Genomic DNA, 20,150 nt, shown 5'->3' with positions numbered 1-20,150 from the left:
ACTCCCAACAACTTACTTGATTCTCTGGTCTCAGTAGCCTGTATATCACCTTCCAATTTCAGAATATTCCTTCTTTAAATTATTCCTCCCCCCTCATCCCCCATACACAGTTCTTCTGGAAAATTTTAGCCCACACTGATCTGTCCTACCATCTTGTTGGTGTCCAGGAGGGCAGAAAACAGAAAAGCAATTTGTGCCCAAATAGTCCATCCAATGGATAAACTCTTCTTCATTCCTTGCCCTAAGATGACCATTTTTCTGAGACAAGGGAGCTCAGGTGTGTGTCAGTTCAGGAGCTCGGAGGTGTTCCTGGTGCCTGGAACCCAGGGGAGATGTGACTACATGTGACAAGGAGAATAAGGAGGCTCAGGGGAGACCCAAGTCCACCAATAAGATAATAGATAGGGATGGAGTGAAATATTTAAGAAGCAGGCTGGAACAGTGTAGCAGAATGTAAAGATACGTGTGTATCACTTAGATTTTGATTTATATATTAAATATAATTAAAATCCAAATATCAGTAGTTTAAACAAGATAGAAGTCTGTTTCTTTCCTGTATAGAAGAAGTCTGGAGGCAGACCATCAGGGAAACTAATGAAGTCATCAGAATCCCAGGCTTTTTTTATTCCCCAACCCTCATTGCCTTTATCCTCAGCACCCAGCGCTGACTACATCTCCAGTCATCACATCCCTGTTTCGGATAGAACAGAGGAAAGGGCAACGAAGAGCACATACACCCTCCTAGGCTAAGGCAGCTTCTCAGAAGGCCCCCTCAACACTTCTTGTATCTCATTGGCCAGACCATAGTCACATGACCTCACAAGCAAGAAAGGCTGGGAAATGTAGTCTTTTGGCCGGGCAGCTATATTCTAAATGATTGGGTTCTGCTAATTTAAGAGACAAGGAAATAATGGCTATTTTGGTAGGCAAGTAAGAATCTCTGGTTCACAGTAATTATTTAAATACATTCAGATCCAAAACTGCGAATACAGTTTTATTTATGTATGTATTTATTTATTTATTTAAGCCTAAATATTACACAGAGAATTTATACATAGATACTAGCTACATATACTATGCATAAACCACACGTAGATATTAGCAACTCATGTATGTTGCAATTAAATATCTATAATGCCATGTGGTTTCAGGTTTTTTAGAAAGGAAGAGTGAATAGTTGAGTACAATTATATCATAGTAGCATAGCTTTCTTCCTGGTAGTGAAGGTGGGCCTGAGTGGTGATGTTTAGTTTAATGTACAGATGAAAGACTGTGAAGGGAGGCATTGCATCTGTCAGACTTTCCCCCAGCAGGGTCAGCAGCCCTAAGCACAAGAAGACAGTTAGCTTTGTGTGGTTTGTCATAACTCACTCAGAGCCTCACTCACTCAGAACTTTCTTCTCACAGCAAACATAGTCTTTGGTGTGCTGAAAAGCTTGGGCCTTCATGGACACTGAGGGTGTAAACCAGGTGGATCCAGATTAATAGATTATGAACTTTAAAAAAATATTCCTGAGGGTCTCTTTCCAATTTCAAAAAAATCAAATCCTAAGAGGTCAAGCAGATTTTGGAGGTTTGAGTCCTTATAAGAATAGCTGGTGCCCTATTCATGGTTCATGTCTCAGGAAGAAGCTGTTGAAAGAACTGCTGTGAATCAAACCAGATGGGTCAAGCAATGCTGTCCCACAGAAGGCCGGGACATTTGCCTGATGCATGGTGCTGAACTCCACCTTCAGAGGAAACCCCTCCTTTTTAAAAATAACTATTATTAGTTTGAGAAAAAAAAAAAAAACTCTGTCCAACACGTTTGAAGATAATGTTGGTGCTCTCTGGTGCTTTTGCAGAGATATAAACAATTGAAATGAAGACAAAGAAAATAAAAATAAAATCAGATTAACGTTTGCTCACTTTGTCTTTGAGTTTCTCCAAAATTGCTTTGAACGCTACAGTTTTCAGAAAAGGTTGAGCGTGGTGACTCTTTTATATATGTATAATGATCTTAATATGGGTCCTTATGTCTTGACTCTTCCCATAGACCACCAATTTATGAGGATTCTGTTTAGCTGGATTTTTTCCACAGATCACAGATTTACCTAAGCCTACGTTAGGAAGCTGCAGCCACATTTGTCACATTTTTTTCAGGGGTTAAGGAAACAAATGGCCAAGGCGAAAAACAGTCATGATTAGGACAAGGGTAAGATGTCCCTGGCAGAATGAAGGAGGGTGGGGTCAGGGTAAGGAGCACGGGATACCTAGGTGAAGTTGATGTAACCCTCACCCTAATTGGGCTCGCCACCTAGTGGAAGAAATAGGCTCATAAAATAAAATCATTTCAAAAGGGCTCAGAGAGGTATGTAAAAGCCTAGACCTGAGGAAGGAAAACTTAACCAAACAGACCTAAAGCAATCTCATCTTTGCTGTCAGCAAACACCTAGAGAATTTTAGAGGAGAAATTAGAGAGTTAAATGCCATACTTGAACATTCTGTTAGCTCATAGTTACCTACTCTTCAGGGTGAATATCAGGAAGGAGGACTATGCTTTCCAATTGCTCTGCAGCCATAATATGCTGAGCTTGGTAAACCATGTCTGATCCAGTATGATGATGCCAATGTTCCCAAGCCATCTTGTCCATCGACATTAGGTAGCGCCCTTCATTTCAAGTCCAAGGGAAACAAAACCCCCGTTATCCATGATTTCTAATAAAACAAGGTTCTAAATCTTAAAAAGAACTAATTGTAGATGACTTGAAAGTTTCATTGTGTCATTGATACCAGGCCACCTAAGGCTTACGTTTTACAGTGTTGCAAATGATTAGTGGCCAACATCAGAAATTTTACCCTCCTTGAATGTAAATTGATGTAGCCACTATGGAGAACAATATGGAGGTTCCTTAAAAAATGAAAAACAGAACTACCATATGACCCAGCAATCCCACTACTGGGCATATATCCAGAGAAAACCATAATTCAAAAAGACACATGCACCCCAATGTTCATTGCAGCACTATTTACAATAGCCAGGATATGGAAGCAACCTAAATGTCCATCAATAGAGGAATGGATAAAGAAGATGTGGTACCTATATACAATGTCATATTACTCAGCCATAAAAGGAATGAAATTGGGTCATTTGTAGAGACATGGATGGACCTAGAGACTGTCATACAGAGTGAAGTAAGAGAAAAACAAATATCTCATATTAACGCATATATGTGTAATCTAGAAGAATGGTATAGATGATCTTATTTGCAAAGCAGAAATAGAGACAGACATAGAGAATAAACATACGGATACCAACGAGGAAAGGGGTGGTGATGGGATGAATTGGGAGATTGGGATTGATGTATATACACTATTGATACTATGCATAAAATAGATAACTAATGAGAACCTACTGTATAGCTCAGGGAACTCTACTCAATGCTCTGTGGTGACCTAAATGGGAAGGAAATCCAAAAAAGAGGGGATATATGTGTACACATAATGCTGATTCACTTTGCTGTACGGTAGAAACTAACACAACATTGTAAAGCAACTATACTCCAATAAAAATTAATTTTAAAAAAAGAAATTTTCCCCTCTTTGATTAATTTAATTACTAACATGAGCCTGTTGAAATACTTTCTAGGCCCACGATGAAGCCACTCCTGCCTAGGTGCCACATCAGCAAACCAAAACTTAGGTCACTTTTGCACCCCTTTAAATGTTCTGCTTGACCAGAAATGTAGTACAATCGTCCCTGGCATCAGTGGTGGATTGGTTCTAGGACCCCTGTGGAGACCAAAATCCATGGATGCTCAAGTGCCTTATATAAAATGGTAGTACAGCCGGCCCTCCATATCTGTGTTCTGCATCCTCAAATTCAATGGACCAGGGGTTGAATTTGATCTGCAGTTGGTTGAACCTGTTGTTGCCCAACCCATGCATATGGTGGGCCGACTGTATATCCAGTCAGCCAACCCCCAAACAGCAAGCCAGCTCGGGCTCTATACTTCTTTCCTTGTTCCTTCTTGCTCCAAACAAGGCTAACTATGTGGCTGCAGCCAACCAGTTATTTTCTATTTTTCTCTTCCTTATTCGTTATTATCTGTCCTGTAAAAGCTTCCTGCCTTTGTCTTATTTTGTTGTCCTTTGAATGGAAACAGTCTGTTTCATAAAGTGTTAAATAAAATTTGTATCATTGAAATTGTCTTCTTTAATCATTTTTAACAAGCATTTTACATGTTTTTCTAATGGTATTTTAAAATCACATAGAATATGGTACATCACCACTCACATTTTTCTGGGATATAAGCTTTTATTTCATATCTGTACCACGTTAAGATTTTAAACTAATTTTTCCAATTGCCCATATAAACATTGTTACACCTCTGTCAGAACACAAAGCCTGCACATTTTTATTTTGTATAATGTTCATGAATTCATCACTTATGTAGTTCACTCTCAGAGCAATATCAAACTCAAACACATTTCAGCAACTTAAATTGTAATTTCAAAATAAAATTCTTTACTTGCCTTTGTTAACTACTCTTAAGGGATGCATAGTCTACACTACAGCAAGAGTTTAAAATATCCCTATTGTTTCAGTTATCTCTTGTTGCGTAACACATAAAGCTTACTGGATTAAAATAACTGTCATTTGACTTATTTGCTGGTAATTCTGCAATTTGGGCAGAGCTTGATGGAGATGACTGGTCTCTACTCAATGTCTCTCTAATGCTGGGACAGCTCCCTTGGGGATGCAGCACCTACTCCCAAGATGGCCTCACTTGCATTTCTGCCAAAGTGGTGTTGGCTGTCATATAGGTGGGTCCCTGGGGCATTGGTGCTCAGTGCTGGTAACAGTTTGCTAAGGCTGCCATAACAAATACCATAGACTGGGTGGCTTAAACAACAGAAATTAATTTTCTTATATTTCTGGAGGCTGCAAGTTTGAGATCAGGGTGCCAGCACGGTTGAGTTGAGCCTGAGGAGAGCTCTCCCCTTGGTTTTCAGATGGCTGCCTTCTGCATATTCATATGACCTCTTCTTTGTGCAAATGGCTGGTGGGGTTGGTGAGGGGGGAGTCAGTGCAAGCACACTAACTCTCTTTATAATGGCACTAATCCCAAACTCTCTTTATAATGGCACTAATCCCATCATAAAGGCCCCACTCTCACGACCTCTACTAACTCTACCTCCCAGAGGCCCCATTTCCACATACCATCACATTGGAGGTTAGGGCTTCAACATATGAATTTGGAGAGAACACAAACACATAACCCCTAATAGTGCTCCTCTGTGTGGCTTCCCACGTGGCTAGGTTGGGCTTTCATAGCATGTAGTCTTATGGTAGTCAGTCTTTATATATGGTATCTGGCTCCCACTAGAGTGCAAAAACCAAATCTGCCAGGTACTCTGAAAGCTTTGGTCCAAAACTGGCCCAGTGTCACTTCCACCACATTTTAAGCAGGTCCCAAAGCCGGCCCAGATTCAAGGGAAAGGGACTATATAAGGATGTGGATGCTGGGAGACATGGCTATTGGGGGCCAACAAAATAATGATATCATTTTCCTTTTCTTATTTCATCCATTTCCCTCATATGCCACAGTGGCTCCCATGCACTTCTCTTTCTGTCCAAAATGCCCCTTCTCCTCTACTAGCCATAGCCCGTCACCTCTTATCTTTACCCTTTCCACCTAATTCTGTATCACACAAATCTAAACCGATCCTGAACTGACAGGTTGAAATGGAACCAACAAAGTCAGAATCCTTTCATTGTGGAGGAAGAAGGGAGTCACCATTTACAATGTCACATTGGTAATGTTTGTCCCTCACCCTTGATTAATGGACGCCCTTTGCCAGGAGAAGCAGTGCTTAAAGTCCATATCCATTCTCAACACCATCACTGCCTAGCTGTCTGGAAGTGTATGATCCTAAAGACTTCTATAAGGACAGTGGAGAGATGCAAACAAGCACAGGCACTAGATTTTTTTTTTTTTTTTTTTTTTTTTTTTGCGGTACATGGGCCTCTCACTGTTGTGGCCTCTCCCGTTGCGGAGCAACAGGCTCTGGACGCGCAGGCTCAGCGGCCATGGCTCATGGGCCTAGCCGCTCTGTGGCATGTGGGATCTTCCCGGACCGGGGCACGAACCCGTATCCCCTGCATCGGCAAGCGGACTCTCAACCACTGCACCACCAGGGAAGCCCAGGCACTAGAATTTAAAAAAATTTTTCCCAGGAAACACATCTGTACTGGAGGGTGTGGAGTGTGAGAAAGAGAGAGGGGAGGGGACAGAGAAAGTACAAGAGGAAGAGAAAAAAAGAGGAGGAAATAGAGACTAAACACAAGATAAAATCATGGGCGTAAAGCATGGAAATTGCCTTCACCATGGTGAGTCTCCAGTAATTCTATTTACCTGTCATATGAAAAATACTTTAAAAATAATATTTCAGCCTTAAAGGAACTCCTTGAATCAAAATCTAGATGAATCCTCTGGGCTCTGAAAGCACCGTCTGAAAGTGTCTGACTCTCTTGGCTTCAGTGTGTTTATAACTTAGGCTCCCTCAAGACCCCTCCCTCCTCATGGCCTCTCCACATCTTTCCAGCTGCAGGCCTGCTTTTCCCAGGTCTGATTTTCAAGAGGGACAGAAGCTGATTGGACTTAATGTTCTAGGCTGGTAGACACTTTGCAGGTTGCCAGACCCTTCGTCCAGTCAGCTCTCAGCTTGTGGGTCATTTGGTACAGAAAAGAGCCTTTTCTGTGTAAGGTTCAACTTGGACCTGCCTCCCTCAAAGAGGCAAGGGCTGCAGGCTGGACAGTTTCCTTTGAAAGGGGGTGGAGCGATTGTTAGGCACCGAAATTGATAGCTGCCATTTCTAGAACATCTCCCTAGATTCGTCTTCTGGAATTAAACCTCACTTCTTCCGTTCCAAGCTAGCGACGCTTCGAAGTATTGGGAGATCATTAGCAGATGGTGTTTCATGCCTCCAGGCCTTTTTACATCCCATCTCCTTTCCAAGAAAGAATGTTATTTCTTTTGATTGCCTGGAAAACTACTTTTCCTTCAGGAGTTGGTTCTAAGGTCATCGCATCTGTCGTCTTTCATTACCTTTATTTTTAGAAGAAGAAAAAGAATTTTAGGGAAGTTAAGTGACTTTCTGGATTCATGCTCATATTCACGGAAATCTAACTCCAGGTCTCTGACATAAAACGCTGTAGGCATTATTCTCAGTGTGAGAAAAGGGGAGTGACTCTTTCGGAGAAGTGATTCCTAATTCTAGCGATTTGGGAAGCCGGAAGACCACACAGCTCCTCAACAAGGGGAGAAACGCAGGGGATCTGCGCATGCTCAGAGCGTCGACGTACAGTTTCCCCGCCCCTTCCAGCCTCCGCGGAAAGCGGCTCTTCCTGCGACCCTCCAGCTCCGCGTCCGGCGGAACTGAGCTTCGGCGCCGCAGGTTCCCGCTCGGAAGAGGTGACCAAGGCGCTTGCGGAACGTCAGCATGGCGCGGTCGGGAAATAAGGTAGGAACATCTGTAGGCTTGGGCTTTGCCTGTGCTGGGGGTCCGGAAGCAGGAATCATGGGGTCACGGCGGTGCCAAGGAGGGAGGAAAACAGATCCCGGTGGTGGGCTGGATCAGTAGGGCCGGGGTCGAGGGATGCGCTGTGAGAAAAGCTGGCGATTTGGAGTCTTCAGGCGGGAATTTGAGCCTAGCCCACTCTCCACCCCCGCCGCCTACTCAGCCCTTCTATCCTCTCACTTCCTCTCCACCGGTCCTCATCCAGCTTTCCATCCCACTCCGACCTCCCCTCCGTACCTCTCTATCCCAGCCTACCCCCCGACTCCTCCATTACTTCTGAATCTGGGTTTTAAAAATCTGTGAGAATGGAAGTTAGCCACGATACGAACCAATCCCACAGGCTTGTAAAACTTCAGAGAAGGATTGAGAGTAAAATAACTTGAAATGTAAAGCGTCTTATTACCTCTATAATAATCTAATATTTCGCATTTACTGCAAAAGCTTACCCCGGTGAGGCACTGAGCTAACGCTTTATTCCGGTCTCATTTAATCTTCACAACAAGCCCATGAGTTGAAAACTTTTAGCCCCAATTTACAGGTGAGAAAACCGAGGCCTAAAGAAAGTGAAGTGATTAGCCCAAGGTCACCCAGTCCACAAGTGGTAGAATCTGAATTTGAACACAGGCTTTCAGCTTTCAGAGTCCGGGAGAATGTCTCTCTTGCTAGGAATCTATGACTCTCAGTGACCCAGGTTAATAACATTATGATGAATTTTTAAAATGGCATTTTCAATATAGGCAGAGCGTGGTAGTTGTCTCTGAAGGGTCTCTAGAGGGAGATGTGTTCCAAGGACTTGTTCATTCATTCATCCATCCATCGGTCTATCCATCCATCTATTCAAAACTAGGCCCTTTATTAGGCATTTGGTATACAGATAAACAAGATAGGAGTTGAAGCAGCTGATCCCTAGTCTCCTCCACTCCCCATAGGGAAATGCTGATTAAAATGATTATGAACATATGCCACTCACCTTCTTTATTCCTTTCAGCTGCTGAAAACTTTCAGCGCTAATGAAGCAGCTGTTTATGACAGGTGGACTTGCAGCAGAATTCTAATAGCCTGTATTGCTTCAGTGTTTAAATGAAGGGTTGTCATGCTGCTTAATTTCTTTCTTCTGGTTTTCTTACTGCTACCAGAAGGGAGCTTGCGGTATTACATAGACCATTCTTCTGCTTTCAGATAAGAACTTCCATACTGTGAAACCCTTTGATGCCATTTTTTGGATACCTGATTCCTGGCAAAGGACCTTGAGTCCTCTGATTTAGAGTTTTCTGTTCATAAAAGTAGCTTTTATGAACATATATTAAATAGGTGCAACAGCGTATTTGGGGACTCTTAACTTTTTAAAGGTTCTTATGCTCAGAGCATTGAAACTATGGGATGTAAATTTTATTGCTCTCAAAGGAATTTTGTAGTTTATTACCACCCTTTCTCCAAACATGCTATTTATAATCTAGAACTCTCTTAATATTAATGCATTATGTTTAATTCTTTGTAAACTAGGGAAAATACTTAAATAGTCTTTCTTTCCATGTTTTGCCTTGCCTGAGATGTAACCAAATTAGAGATCATCTATAACATCCCTGATAGGAGCTCATCTAGGTTTTTCAAACAATTTTAGGGTCAGGAGATCATTGCTTCAGAAAACAGTAGTTCTTTCATTTATTACTTCTAAATATTATTTTTTCTCCCTTAATATGGTGTCAGATCAATCTCTGTAGCTTCCATCTGTTGATCCTATTATCTCTCTTGTGGACCTATCTTTTTATAACATAGCTGTCAACTATTTGAGGATAACAGGTTCCTCTAAATCTTCTCGTCTGGTTCAAATAGCCAGTTTTTCCCACCTGTTCCTCAGGTCACATATTCTCCAGATCCTTCTCTAATCTGCTCATTTCATGTTCAGTTGTAATTAGTGTTTCTCATAAGATGTGATGATCAGAACTGCTCACCGTTTGTCAAGTGTGGTCTGATCAGTACAAAGCACAGGTGAGACTGTCAGTCAATGTCAAAGAATGTTAACTCTGGAAAATACCTTAGATCTCATCTAGTCCAACAACTGCTTCCTGCCTCCACAAATTAACAGTGAATTTAAGTTACATGCCCAAGAATTTAGCTACTTGGTAATAAAGATGGAACTGGATCCCAGGTCTCCTGGGATCTAGTTTAGTTTTGTTTTTTTTTAAACCATAAAACCTGTCTTTTCCTTACTTAAATTTACTACACCATTGATAGGACTGAAAATATTTTGGAGGATGGAATGGGTAGGTGTGGGGAATGTACTCCTGTAGCCATGTCATATGGGTGACATTTTATGTCATTTTATAATCCACCCTGAAATTGAGCTGCTATTTTTTCAGGTCTCCTCCAACCCAATTCAGTTAAACTTTGGTTGCCAAATACAGAACTTTACATGTATCCATTTTACTTTTAATTTATGTTTGCCGTATTTCCTTAGTCCCCTACATACATGATTGCTAGCCAATGACCAGGTGTCTTTATTTATTTGGTTTCCTCTGCCTAAAACTCCCCTTGTTCACATGACCGACTGCTACTCATTCTTTTTTTTTTTATATCTTTATTGGAGCATAATTGATTTACATGTTGTGTTAGTTTCTGCTGTACAACAAAGTGAATCAGCTATATGTATACATATATCCCCATATCCCCTCCTTTTTGAGCCTTCCTCCCACCCTCCCTATCCCACCCCTCTAGGTCGTCATGAAGCATCCAGCTGACCTCCCTGTGCTATGCAGCAGCTTCCCACTAGCCATCCATTCTATACTTGGTAGCGTATATATGTCAGTGCTACTCTCTCACTTCATCCCAGCTTCCCCCCCCCAACCATGTCCTCAAGTCCATTCTCTACATCTTCATCTTTGTTCCTGCCCTGCCACTAGGTTCATCAGTACTGTTTTTTAGATTCCATATATGTGCGTTAGCACATGGTATTTGTTTTTCTCTTTCTGACTTACTTCACTCTGTATGACAGACTCTAGGTCCATCTACTTCGTTACAGATAACTCAATTTCGTTTTTATGGCTGAGTAATAGTCCATTTTATATATGTGCCACATCTTCTTTATCCATTCATCTGTCGATGGACACTTAGGCTGCTTCCATGTCCTGGTTATTGTAAATAATGCTGCAATGAACATTGTGGTACATGTACCTTTTTTTAAAAAAAATACATTTCTTTAGTTATTTATTTTTGGCTGCGTTGGGTTTTCGTTGCTGTGTGTCGGCTTTCTCTAGTTGTGGCGAGGGGGACTACTCTTTCACTGCAGTGCGCAGCCTTCTCATTGTGGTGGCTTCTCTTATTTCAGAACACAGGCTCTAGGCACGAGGGCTTCAGTAGTTGTGGCATGTGGGCTCAGTAGTTGTGGCTCACAGGCTCTAGAGAGCAGGCTCAGTAGTTGTGGCGCACGGGCTTAGTTGCTCCGTGGCTTGTGGGATCTTCCTGGACCAGGGCTCGAACCCATGTCCCCTGCATTGGCAGGTGGATTCTTAACCACTGCACCACCAGGGAAGCCCACATGTATCTTTTTGAATTATGCTTTTCTCAGGGTATTTGGCCAGTGGTGGGATTGCTGGGTCATGTGGTAGTTCTATTTTTAGTTTTTTTAAGGAAACTCCATACTGTTCTCCAAAGTGGCTCTATCAATTTACATTCCCACCAACAGTACAGGAAGGTTCCCTTTTCTCCACACCCTCTCCGGCATTTATTGTTTGTAGATTTTTTTGATAATGGCCATTGTTTTTTTGATTTGCATTTCTCTGATGATTAGTGATGTTGAACATCTTTTCATGTGTTTGTTGGCAATCTGTATGTCTTCTTTGGAGAAATGTCTGTTTAGGTCTTCTGCCCATTTTTGGATTGGGTTGTTTGGTGTTTTGATATTGAGCTCCGTGAGCTGCTCGTATATTTTGGAGGTTAATCCTTTATCAGTTGCTTCGTTTGCAAGTATTTTCTCCCATTCTGCCTACTTATTCTTTAAGGTTCACCCAAGGATCATATCCAGGAGGCTTTTTCTGCCTCCTTACCGGTCCTCTATCCCTTCCACCAGTCTTGGGTAGATGCCCCTCCTGTGTGCTCTCTTAGTGTCCACTGGATACCTCGGTCATGGAATATTGTTCTGGTATCATTTATGTGTCTGTGTCCCCTACTAGAATAGATTTGGTGTCTTAGTCTTCATTTTAGATTCCCAGTTTACAAACTGATTCAAATTATTGGAGTGTATCATTTTAGCATATATAGATTGTGACAGTCACCTATTGCCACCAAAATGCTTTATAACAAACTACACCCCAAGTCAGTGGCTTACAACAAAAGCATCTGTACTCATACTGTGGGTCAGCATATCAGTTGCATTTGGTTTCATGTATAATATTTTGGGCTCAGCTGGGCTGGACTTAGCTCTAGCCTGCAGGTTGTTTTCAGATCTACTCCCCACGGATTTATGCTCAGGCTCAGGCCAGAGGAACAGCAGCTACTTGGAGCATGCTCCTGTCCTGGCAGATACTTTCTAGCTTTCAGGAAATATCAGGACTATTTAAAGTTTCTCCATAGTGAAAATTTATGTGCCTTATATACATTCTCTAAGTAGAACACCTCCCTTCCCTTTATCATGCATACCCTGAATATCTATGGGTGAAATAAGTAAAGGACATCTCTTTTGTTTCTTTTTTTAATGACCATTAATAACATTTTCTCACATGTTCTTTGGGACTTTTTTTTCCAGGCAGCTGTGGTGCTGTGTATGGATGTGCATTTTGCCATGAGTAACTCCCCTCCTGGTGAAGAATCCCCATTTGAACTAGCAAAGAAGGTGGTGACCATGTTTGTGCAGCGACAGGTAAGATTCACATTGGTCTTGAGCTTGTAACTCGTGGTTTAACTGCTTGTTGCTTCCACTTAATAATGCAAGATACCAGCCTCTTTATGTTGTCCACCCTCAGTGTTCTGGGGAAGCTGAGGGGTTATTCTTACATATACTCATGTACGACCACTGGAGCCTGATATGTTTTTCTTTTCTCGTTTTGGCCCCTCCACTGGATATTACAACTTTTATCAGAAGCAAGAGGCAATGTGATGTTTAAATGTGTAATCTCTAGAGCCAGGTGGCCTGGGTTTGAGTCCTTTCTCTGCCATGACACTGACTAACCTTGCAATCTTGAATAAGTCTTTCCACTACTTTGCGCCTATTCCAGTTATCGTTTACTGGTTACAAACTACTCTCCCCAAACTTAGTGTCTTAAATTACCTTAAAAGAAATCATCTCTCATGGTTCTGTGAGATGACTGGGCGTGTGAGTTGGGTGGTTCTCTCTGAGGCCTCTTGTGCAGGTGTACTCACGTGGTGGCTGGTGCTGAGTCACCTGAAGGCTCGGTGGGACTATACGTACATCCAAGATGGCTCACCCCTGTGGCTGGTAGTTATGCCTTCTGGGGGATGTGAGCTCATTTGGGGCTGTCGCCCAGAACCCTTACCTGTGGCCTCTCCATGTAGGTTGGGATGCTCACAGTATAGCAGTTGGTTCTAAAAAGGAGTGTTCCAAGAGTGGGTATTCTAAGAGACCTGCTTATGTGGCTTTTTATGACCTGCCTCTAGAAATCCCAGAAGGTCATTTCCACTGCCTTCTATTAGTCCATCAGGTCGCTAAGCTATCGCACATTCATTGGGGTGGGGAGGGGGTGGGAATTAGAGTCCCCTGTTGTTTTAAGGGGTAGCCTCCAAATACAGGGAGAGAAGGAATGGATGGAGGCCCTCTTGAAGACTCTCTACCATGGTGCCTCAGTGAATATCTCTAAGATAAAGTACTTAGTACTTGACGTATTATAAATGCTATATGTGTTTTTATTATCATTATTACTACTACTACCATTATTATTCATTTCTGCCCTTTCTACCTGGTCTGACTGCTACTTTTGTGAAGTCCAGGAAGTCCTGCTTCATTCACTACTCCTCTGGACACGTCTGCTGTTCCTTCTGGGTGTTGCCTTTTCTACTGGGCACTATTACCTCCCACCCGTCATCCTAGATTTTTACAAATTCTGATAACCTGGAGTCCTTCATATCTCAAAGAAGACGAGGAGGCTTCTAACCCCGTTCTTGGTTATAGTAATTTGTGTCGGTTTTATTCAGGTAGTGCTGCTGTGCCCTAATGTAGTATAGATTTTTTTTAAAAAGGGAAACAGTGCTTTCAGTTTTTATTTTTGTCTCTGCCCCTCGCATGGGAGTCGGAGTGAAATCTGGAAGGCTGGGAGACAAAACCTGGTGCCGCTCCCATGCTGCATTCAAATTTCCTCCTCTCTCCTGACTGAGGTTTTGTAGTCGAACAAGATTACCTTGCCTTAAGATGAATTCTTGTGCAGGAGGCAGCTAGAATTCTAGCTGGCCTGCCCCACTGGTGTGCTGGAAATATTTGAACCCCAGCAGCTGGGACCTTCCCTCCATGTACAACTGGCAATTGCAGCTGGAGTTGTTAACAGACTGGGGAATTTAACAGACCAACCAGAGATGAAGAATGACAGAATTCCATCCTCTGCCCATGCAGTGTTCTTTTTACTGATACAGAAGGCTTCTGTTAATAAGTAGGTGAGAACAGGACTGCCTTTTGTGTTGCATACTATTTCTTGTTTTCATATTTCATTATGGAATGCTTCATAAAAGAAGCAAACAGAGAATAATATAATGGAAAGCTGTTTTCCCATTGTCTAGAACTACAACAGCCCTAAAGTTTTACTATATTTGTTTGATTTCTTTTTCTTAAAAAATAAAATGTTAACTTAAAGCCCCTTGTGTATCCCCTCCCAACCCTTTTCTTTCCTCTTCTTCCCCTCCTTTCCTCAGAATTTTCATAGTTATTACTGCACATATTTTATACCTTGGATCTCAGTGTATTTATAAATAATATTTAGTATTGTATGAAGCTCTCTAAAGTGTATGTAATAGTATTATTCAGTACATATAATTCCACAACTTATTTTTCTCAGTCTTATGTTTTTGAGATTTATTCATGTTGGTAAACATTGAACGAATTTATTCATTCTTTTTTTTTTTTTACTAGAGTGTAATATTCCGTTGTATAAATATTTTGCAGTGTGCTTTTGCATTCTTCAGTTGATGGATAGTTAGTTTTCAGATTTGCCCTGTTATAAACAGTGCTGAAGCGAACTGGAACTTTCTTGTCTCTTGTCTCCTTGCGTACACGTGCAGGAACTTCTCCGCAGTATATATATCTGTAAGTGAAATTGCTGGGATATAGAATATTAATCAGCAATTTATTTTTAATCTCTGGAAAATTTAAACTTTGTATAGTCATTCCAGAAAGACAGACTAAAATCTTTTCAAATTATACATAATTAGTTTTCACTGAGAATTAGAGTCTGATTTGGGTGGAAGCAAATCAAAGAAACTCATCAAAGGCAGTTACTGCCCTCCCATTCCTCCACCACAAATTGTGCTGAGAGGATGGGAACTGTAGTCAATGAAAAAGTCTGCTTAGAACCTAGGAATTATCATTGCCCATCAGTCCCACGGACCAGTTAGCCCAATATTCTATTGTTGACTGTGGCCCCAGGGACCTGCCATAGGGAGGTATGGTTGTCTTGCTCCCTGAAGGTTAGATATCTAGTGGTTTCCAGGTGATATTGTTTGATTTCAACCTTCTAACCTGCTTCTCTAGGTGTTTGCTGAGAGCAAGGATGAAATTGCGTTAGTCCTTTTTGGTACAGATGGCACTGAGAATGCCCTTGCTGGTGAGGACCAGTATCAGAACATCACAGTGCACCGACACCTGATGCTACCAGATTTTGACTTGCTGGAGGACATTGAAAGCAAAATCCAACCAGGTTCTCAACAAGCTGACTGTATCCTTTTTGAGCCAGAGAAGACTCTTAAGAAATTTCCTTTAATCTGGGGAATTGTAATCTAGTTTGGTGAGGTTCTCTAAGAGTCCTAGCTCTGAGTATGTGGCCGTTTTTGGCTCTGAGGACATGGAGGTGATGTGTGTTAGGACTGAATGTGAAATTAACTAGGTTGGGTTGGGTGCCTGGACTCCATGCCCTGCAGTAACTTGCTCCTTCTCTGCACTAGTGACATGGATATGTTGGGAGGTATCAGAAGGGGGTATATGTGTTGACTATGTAGAGGGTTTGGTGGTGGCAATGGTTGGAAATGTTTGGACATAGAGAAGATATTTTTAGAACAGTATAGCATTAGCATTCTCCTAGCCTTCCTGGATGGAGGATATTTGCATGCCAAAAATCAGACTGATACCCAAACTGTGAGACTAACAGTTTCTTCCACAGGTGCCCTGGTTTTAAGGGGTTCCTCTTATTTTTCTAAACAGTGGTGCCATCCCTGGTCACTGGGAGGTGCTGCTGTGCTGGGAGTGACTTACAAATGCTACATTATGGCTCACTTCATGTGTAAGAATGGACTGTAATCACAGAAAATGGGTTCTAGGTACTGTAAAATGGCATCATAATTTTTCATTAAATGAATGGAATATGTCAGATTACCTTTTGGTTTATTTCATTTTCCTGTTTATATGTTTCAGGAAGTATACTTTGATTTATAACATATATGAATATATGTTAGTGAAATAGACTTGGAAGAAGGGCACTTGGGCAAGTACTTTTAAATCATCACACCCTCAGCCCAGTGTCCACAATTTCCAGCACTGTGGATTTCACTGGAAAAAAGTTGCATGTTCTTGGAATAAAGGGACTGTTTGGTGTTATCTTCTGCCCTTAACTAGCTGAGTTCTGGATGCCCTCATTGTGTGCATGGATTTGATTCAGCAAGAAACTGTGTAAGTATCTCAACTGAAGAGAGCTGGAAATGAGCCTTTCTGTGTGGAATCAGACCATTTGGAAAATGAACCCTTGCAAGGCTATAATTGTAGTACCTGGGAGAGTTGCCCGTACGTACGTCTATGGAGGCTGGAAGGGGATCCTTTTTTATCATAGTGACCACATCTTTAACTGAAGTTAAAGTTAGGAAATTAGAGATATACTGTTTCCATAATGCTCAGAAATTTTGCCTAAGATGTTCAAAGTATGAGTCCTGACTGGGTTGATCATATGTTTAGTGGGAACCTAGCTGAGCATCAGCAGCACACGGACTTCTAGAACGTAATCACTTTTGTTAGCTGGAGCTAGATTCATTCCTTACCCTGTTTCTGCTCAGTGACCAAGTACATTTGAATGTGTAGGAAATAATTCAGGAGAATGATTTCTTAACATGCTAACTCTGTCTTCTAGAGGAAAGAAGTTTGAGAAGAGGCATATTGAAGTGTTCACTGACCTCAGCAGCCCATTCAGCAGAGATCAGCTGGATATTATAATTCATAACTTGAAGAAATCTGACATCTCCCTGCAGTTTTTGTAAGACCATAAGAATAATATTTGCAGACAGATCTTGTGCTCTTATAATGCAGTGATAGGACCCCTTCATAGAGCACTCAGTCCTCAAGAGTCCTCTCTGCTCTGAGTCAGAATCTGTCAGATCACTGACTTCAGCCAGCGTTCACTGATTACTCTCTTGTGTTCCAGGAACTCTTCTGAGTTTTGATGATAAAGGGATGAAAGTCACAGGGAACCTGGGAGTTTAGCTCAGTAGCAGATGTTTGCTTGTGCTGTTCTTGGACCCAGAGAATTGAGGAATTAGAGGAATCTTTTAAGGACATCCAGTTCATCTCCTGCCTGCATAGAAGACTTTACCCAAACAATTACCAGATTGGTGGTGTCTTTTCTTAAACAGCCTAGAGAACTGTATTTTAAAGACAGTACATGTTTTTAGGATAGGAATGTCAACTTAGGAACGATTTTAAACACATATGCTTATTTTTAACTCTTTCAGATCTGAAGGATACACACACATTTATAAAATGTAATTTGCTTGTGCATATTTACAGATGAGGTATACAAACTTAGGAGGAAAATATTTTTCACAGTTTGTTAGGGAGAGAGTCCCTCCTCCCCCAGTAACTTGAATTTCCCCTCCAGGCACTTACTTTATCTTATATCCCTAACAGAAAGTTCTTTTCACTACATTAATCCTTCCTGCTGCATGTGAAACCTGTTTGTTCTTGTCCTATTTTTGGTAAAAGCAGAGTGGTAGTATAGAATGTTGAATTATTAGTCTTCTAGGGACACTCCTTTTTCGGATTGAGAGCCCTACCAAGAAGCCTCCAGCTCTGAGTGGTAAGCCTACACCTTCTTTAAAATGCCTGCCATGCAGAATTAAGAACCTCTCTTGCATGTACGTACCTCTTAAGACTGCCGAGGGGCAACTCCTTTCTGTAGAACTGTAGAAAAATAGTTCAGAATAACCCATCAAGCTGATACTTAATAAGACGGTACTTCAGAGAAATTAAGTGCTTTTTAAGTGACTCTTCTTACTGAGTTGAGGTTTTCTCAGCACTTGAAAAGCCCAGCTCGGTTTCTGTTCCCTGTTCATAATCTCAGATGCCTTTACGCCCTTGACACATACTGCACTTCTGTCAATGTCATTGGAAAGGGCTACTTTTTTTTGTATGAGCAATGCTGTAAAGCAAGCTGAAGACAGAACATAGCCTTTTCTTCCACTTGCTTGTTATTTGACTGGTTGTTTTTTTTTTTCTTGGGTAATACCCTTCTTCCTTTGCTGCAAACTTCTAGCATGCAAAGTAGAGTTTTTGCTCTTATTGTTTGGTGTATCCCATGTATGATGGATTGTTCTAGTTGGACTGGACCTTCCTGACCCTTCATTTTCATGTTAATCGTCCCTTCTTCCTGGTTGATGCTCTGGAAACAGCAATAGCCTGGTGCAAACCTGATGTGCCATACCCTGCTTGCTGGAAGCTCTTTTTCATATAATGCAGGACAGGCACATCTCTCATGCTAAGAATACATAGAAAAAATGTAAACATGAAGCTCTGTTTTGATGATAACAAATAAAATGATAAAGGAATCACCTTAAAAATCCACATGGGGTGACCAGCAGGTAATTTTGAGTAAACTGAAAAGATCGCTGAATTCAACTGTTTGGGTTTCCAGGGACAAACTAGGGTGACATGCTACAGTGGGAAGAACCTTGCTCTTTCAGTCAGACGACTGAGTCTTTGCTCAATCACTCATTAGCTGTATTAGCTATACGGTTTGGGCCAAATTATTTCATTTCTGTAGCTTCCGTTTCTTTTCAGAAAATGGAGGTAGAAATCTCTATCCAACTAACACATAAGGATGAAATGAGATTGTTTATATGAAAACATTTATAAAGTGTCATGTAGAATATTATCATAAAATGTGTTTGGTTGGTTCACTTTTCAGTTTGTATATTGATTATTGAATATTCCCATGACTGGTAACCCCACTCTAGTTTTAGTCTCATTTCAGTCAAACAGCTGGAGTGAAACACAAGAACAAAATTGGTTTTACTTATTTCTAGCAATTAACTGGTTTCTGTATAGGAATTCTCTATCTGAAATAATGATGACGACATTGTTTGAGTTTTAAGTATTTTATACACTTTCTCTTATTAATCTTTATAATAATCTTGAGAGATCATTAATGGGCATTTGTTTGTTTATTTTTGTCTGCCTAGAATGTCACCCAGCCTTTTTCTAGGAAGCGTTCCTTCCTACTTTTTAACCTCATGGCTTGAATGAGAGCTGACATCTAGATCTGGCTCCTAGGCTACCACTAATTCCTGGTTTTTTCAATTGGAGAGTAGAGGGTTAAACCCTCAGTCCCTCTTTGGTAGTGCAGTTGGGCATTATGAGCTTGAAAGTGTTAAGAAACAATGTGGAGGAAGCCAGTCTGAAAGAGCGGGGCCAGCATAAAGGCAAATGAAAATGAAATATGGAGATAGAGAGTGAGAGGGTCACAGAATCCTTGTGGTGGTTGATACTCTGGGTCTAGTCATCCTAAGGCCATGTGCAGCCTTGCCCTTTCAATTAGTTTGTTATGTTAAGGCAATAAATTACCCCCGTAAAAGCCAAACCAAAGAGACTTTGATCACTTGAAACTGTTAGAATATTGGTCAAGGTAGATAGTGCCATTTGATGGTTGAGAAATGTAAAGCTCAGAGAGGCTGACTGACCATTTTCTCCTAGCTAGTGAGTGACAGTCATAGAATTGGAACCCCGTTTATTATTTGGCTTCAGAGCTTGTCTTCTTAAGTACTGCTGGTCTTTTCCTGATAGTTTGCCTTTCCCAATTGGCAAGGAAGATGGAACTGGGGACAGAGGAGATGGCAACTTGCTCTCGGACCACCATGGGCCCTCCTTTCCCCTAAAAGGAATCAGTGAGCAGCAAAAAGAAGGTATTTGGATGGTGAAAAAGCTGATGATGTCTTTAGAAGGTGAAGATGGGCTGGAGGAGATTTATTCCTTCAGGTAAGACATGAAAGCATGGTTTACAACTTTTAGTTGTAAGCATATTAATTTTTCTTTTGATCAGACGGCTCCCTAATGCTTTTCCTTTTCTGGGCCACTTTTGAATTAGCAGTTATACTTTAGTATTTCAATTTTTATTAAAGAAATGGTACACCAGCCCCTAATCCCTTTTTTTGAAGTTTGCATGGTTGGTGCAAGATT

General features: G+C 41.3%; 1 protein-coding gene across 1 annotated transcript in view; it reads left to right on the top strand.

Moving 5' to 3' along the window:
* Positions 1-7,486: 7,486 nt before the first annotated feature.
* The window catches only part of XRCC5 (X-ray repair cross complementing 5), a gene marked incomplete at its 5' end in the record, with an annotated part of 96,708 nt that continues 84,044 nt past the window's right edge, over positions 7,487-20,150 (top strand). Inside the window, 6 exons of the mRNA XM_079710166.1 lie at positions 7,487-7,507; positions 12,306-12,419; positions 15,252-15,435; positions 16,334-16,382; positions 16,834-16,956; positions 19,758-19,949. Coding sequence (XP_079566292.1) covers positions 7,487-7,507; positions 12,306-12,419; positions 15,252-15,435; positions 16,334-16,382; positions 16,834-16,956; positions 19,758-19,949 — 683 coding nt within the window. The remainder of the gene's footprint in view (positions 7,508-12,305; positions 12,420-15,251; positions 15,436-16,333; positions 16,383-16,833; positions 16,957-19,757; positions 19,950-20,150) is intronic.

The sequence above is a fragment of the Hyperoodon ampullatus genome (genome assembly GCF_949752795.1).
Source record: "Hyperoodon ampullatus genome assembly, chromosome: 8".
Taxonomy (NCBI): domain Eukaryota; kingdom Metazoa; phylum Chordata; class Mammalia; order Artiodactyla; family Ziphiidae; genus Hyperoodon; species Hyperoodon ampullatus.
Note: the sequence above shows the minus strand (reverse complement) of the source record. Positions and strands in the feature narration are given on the sequence as shown.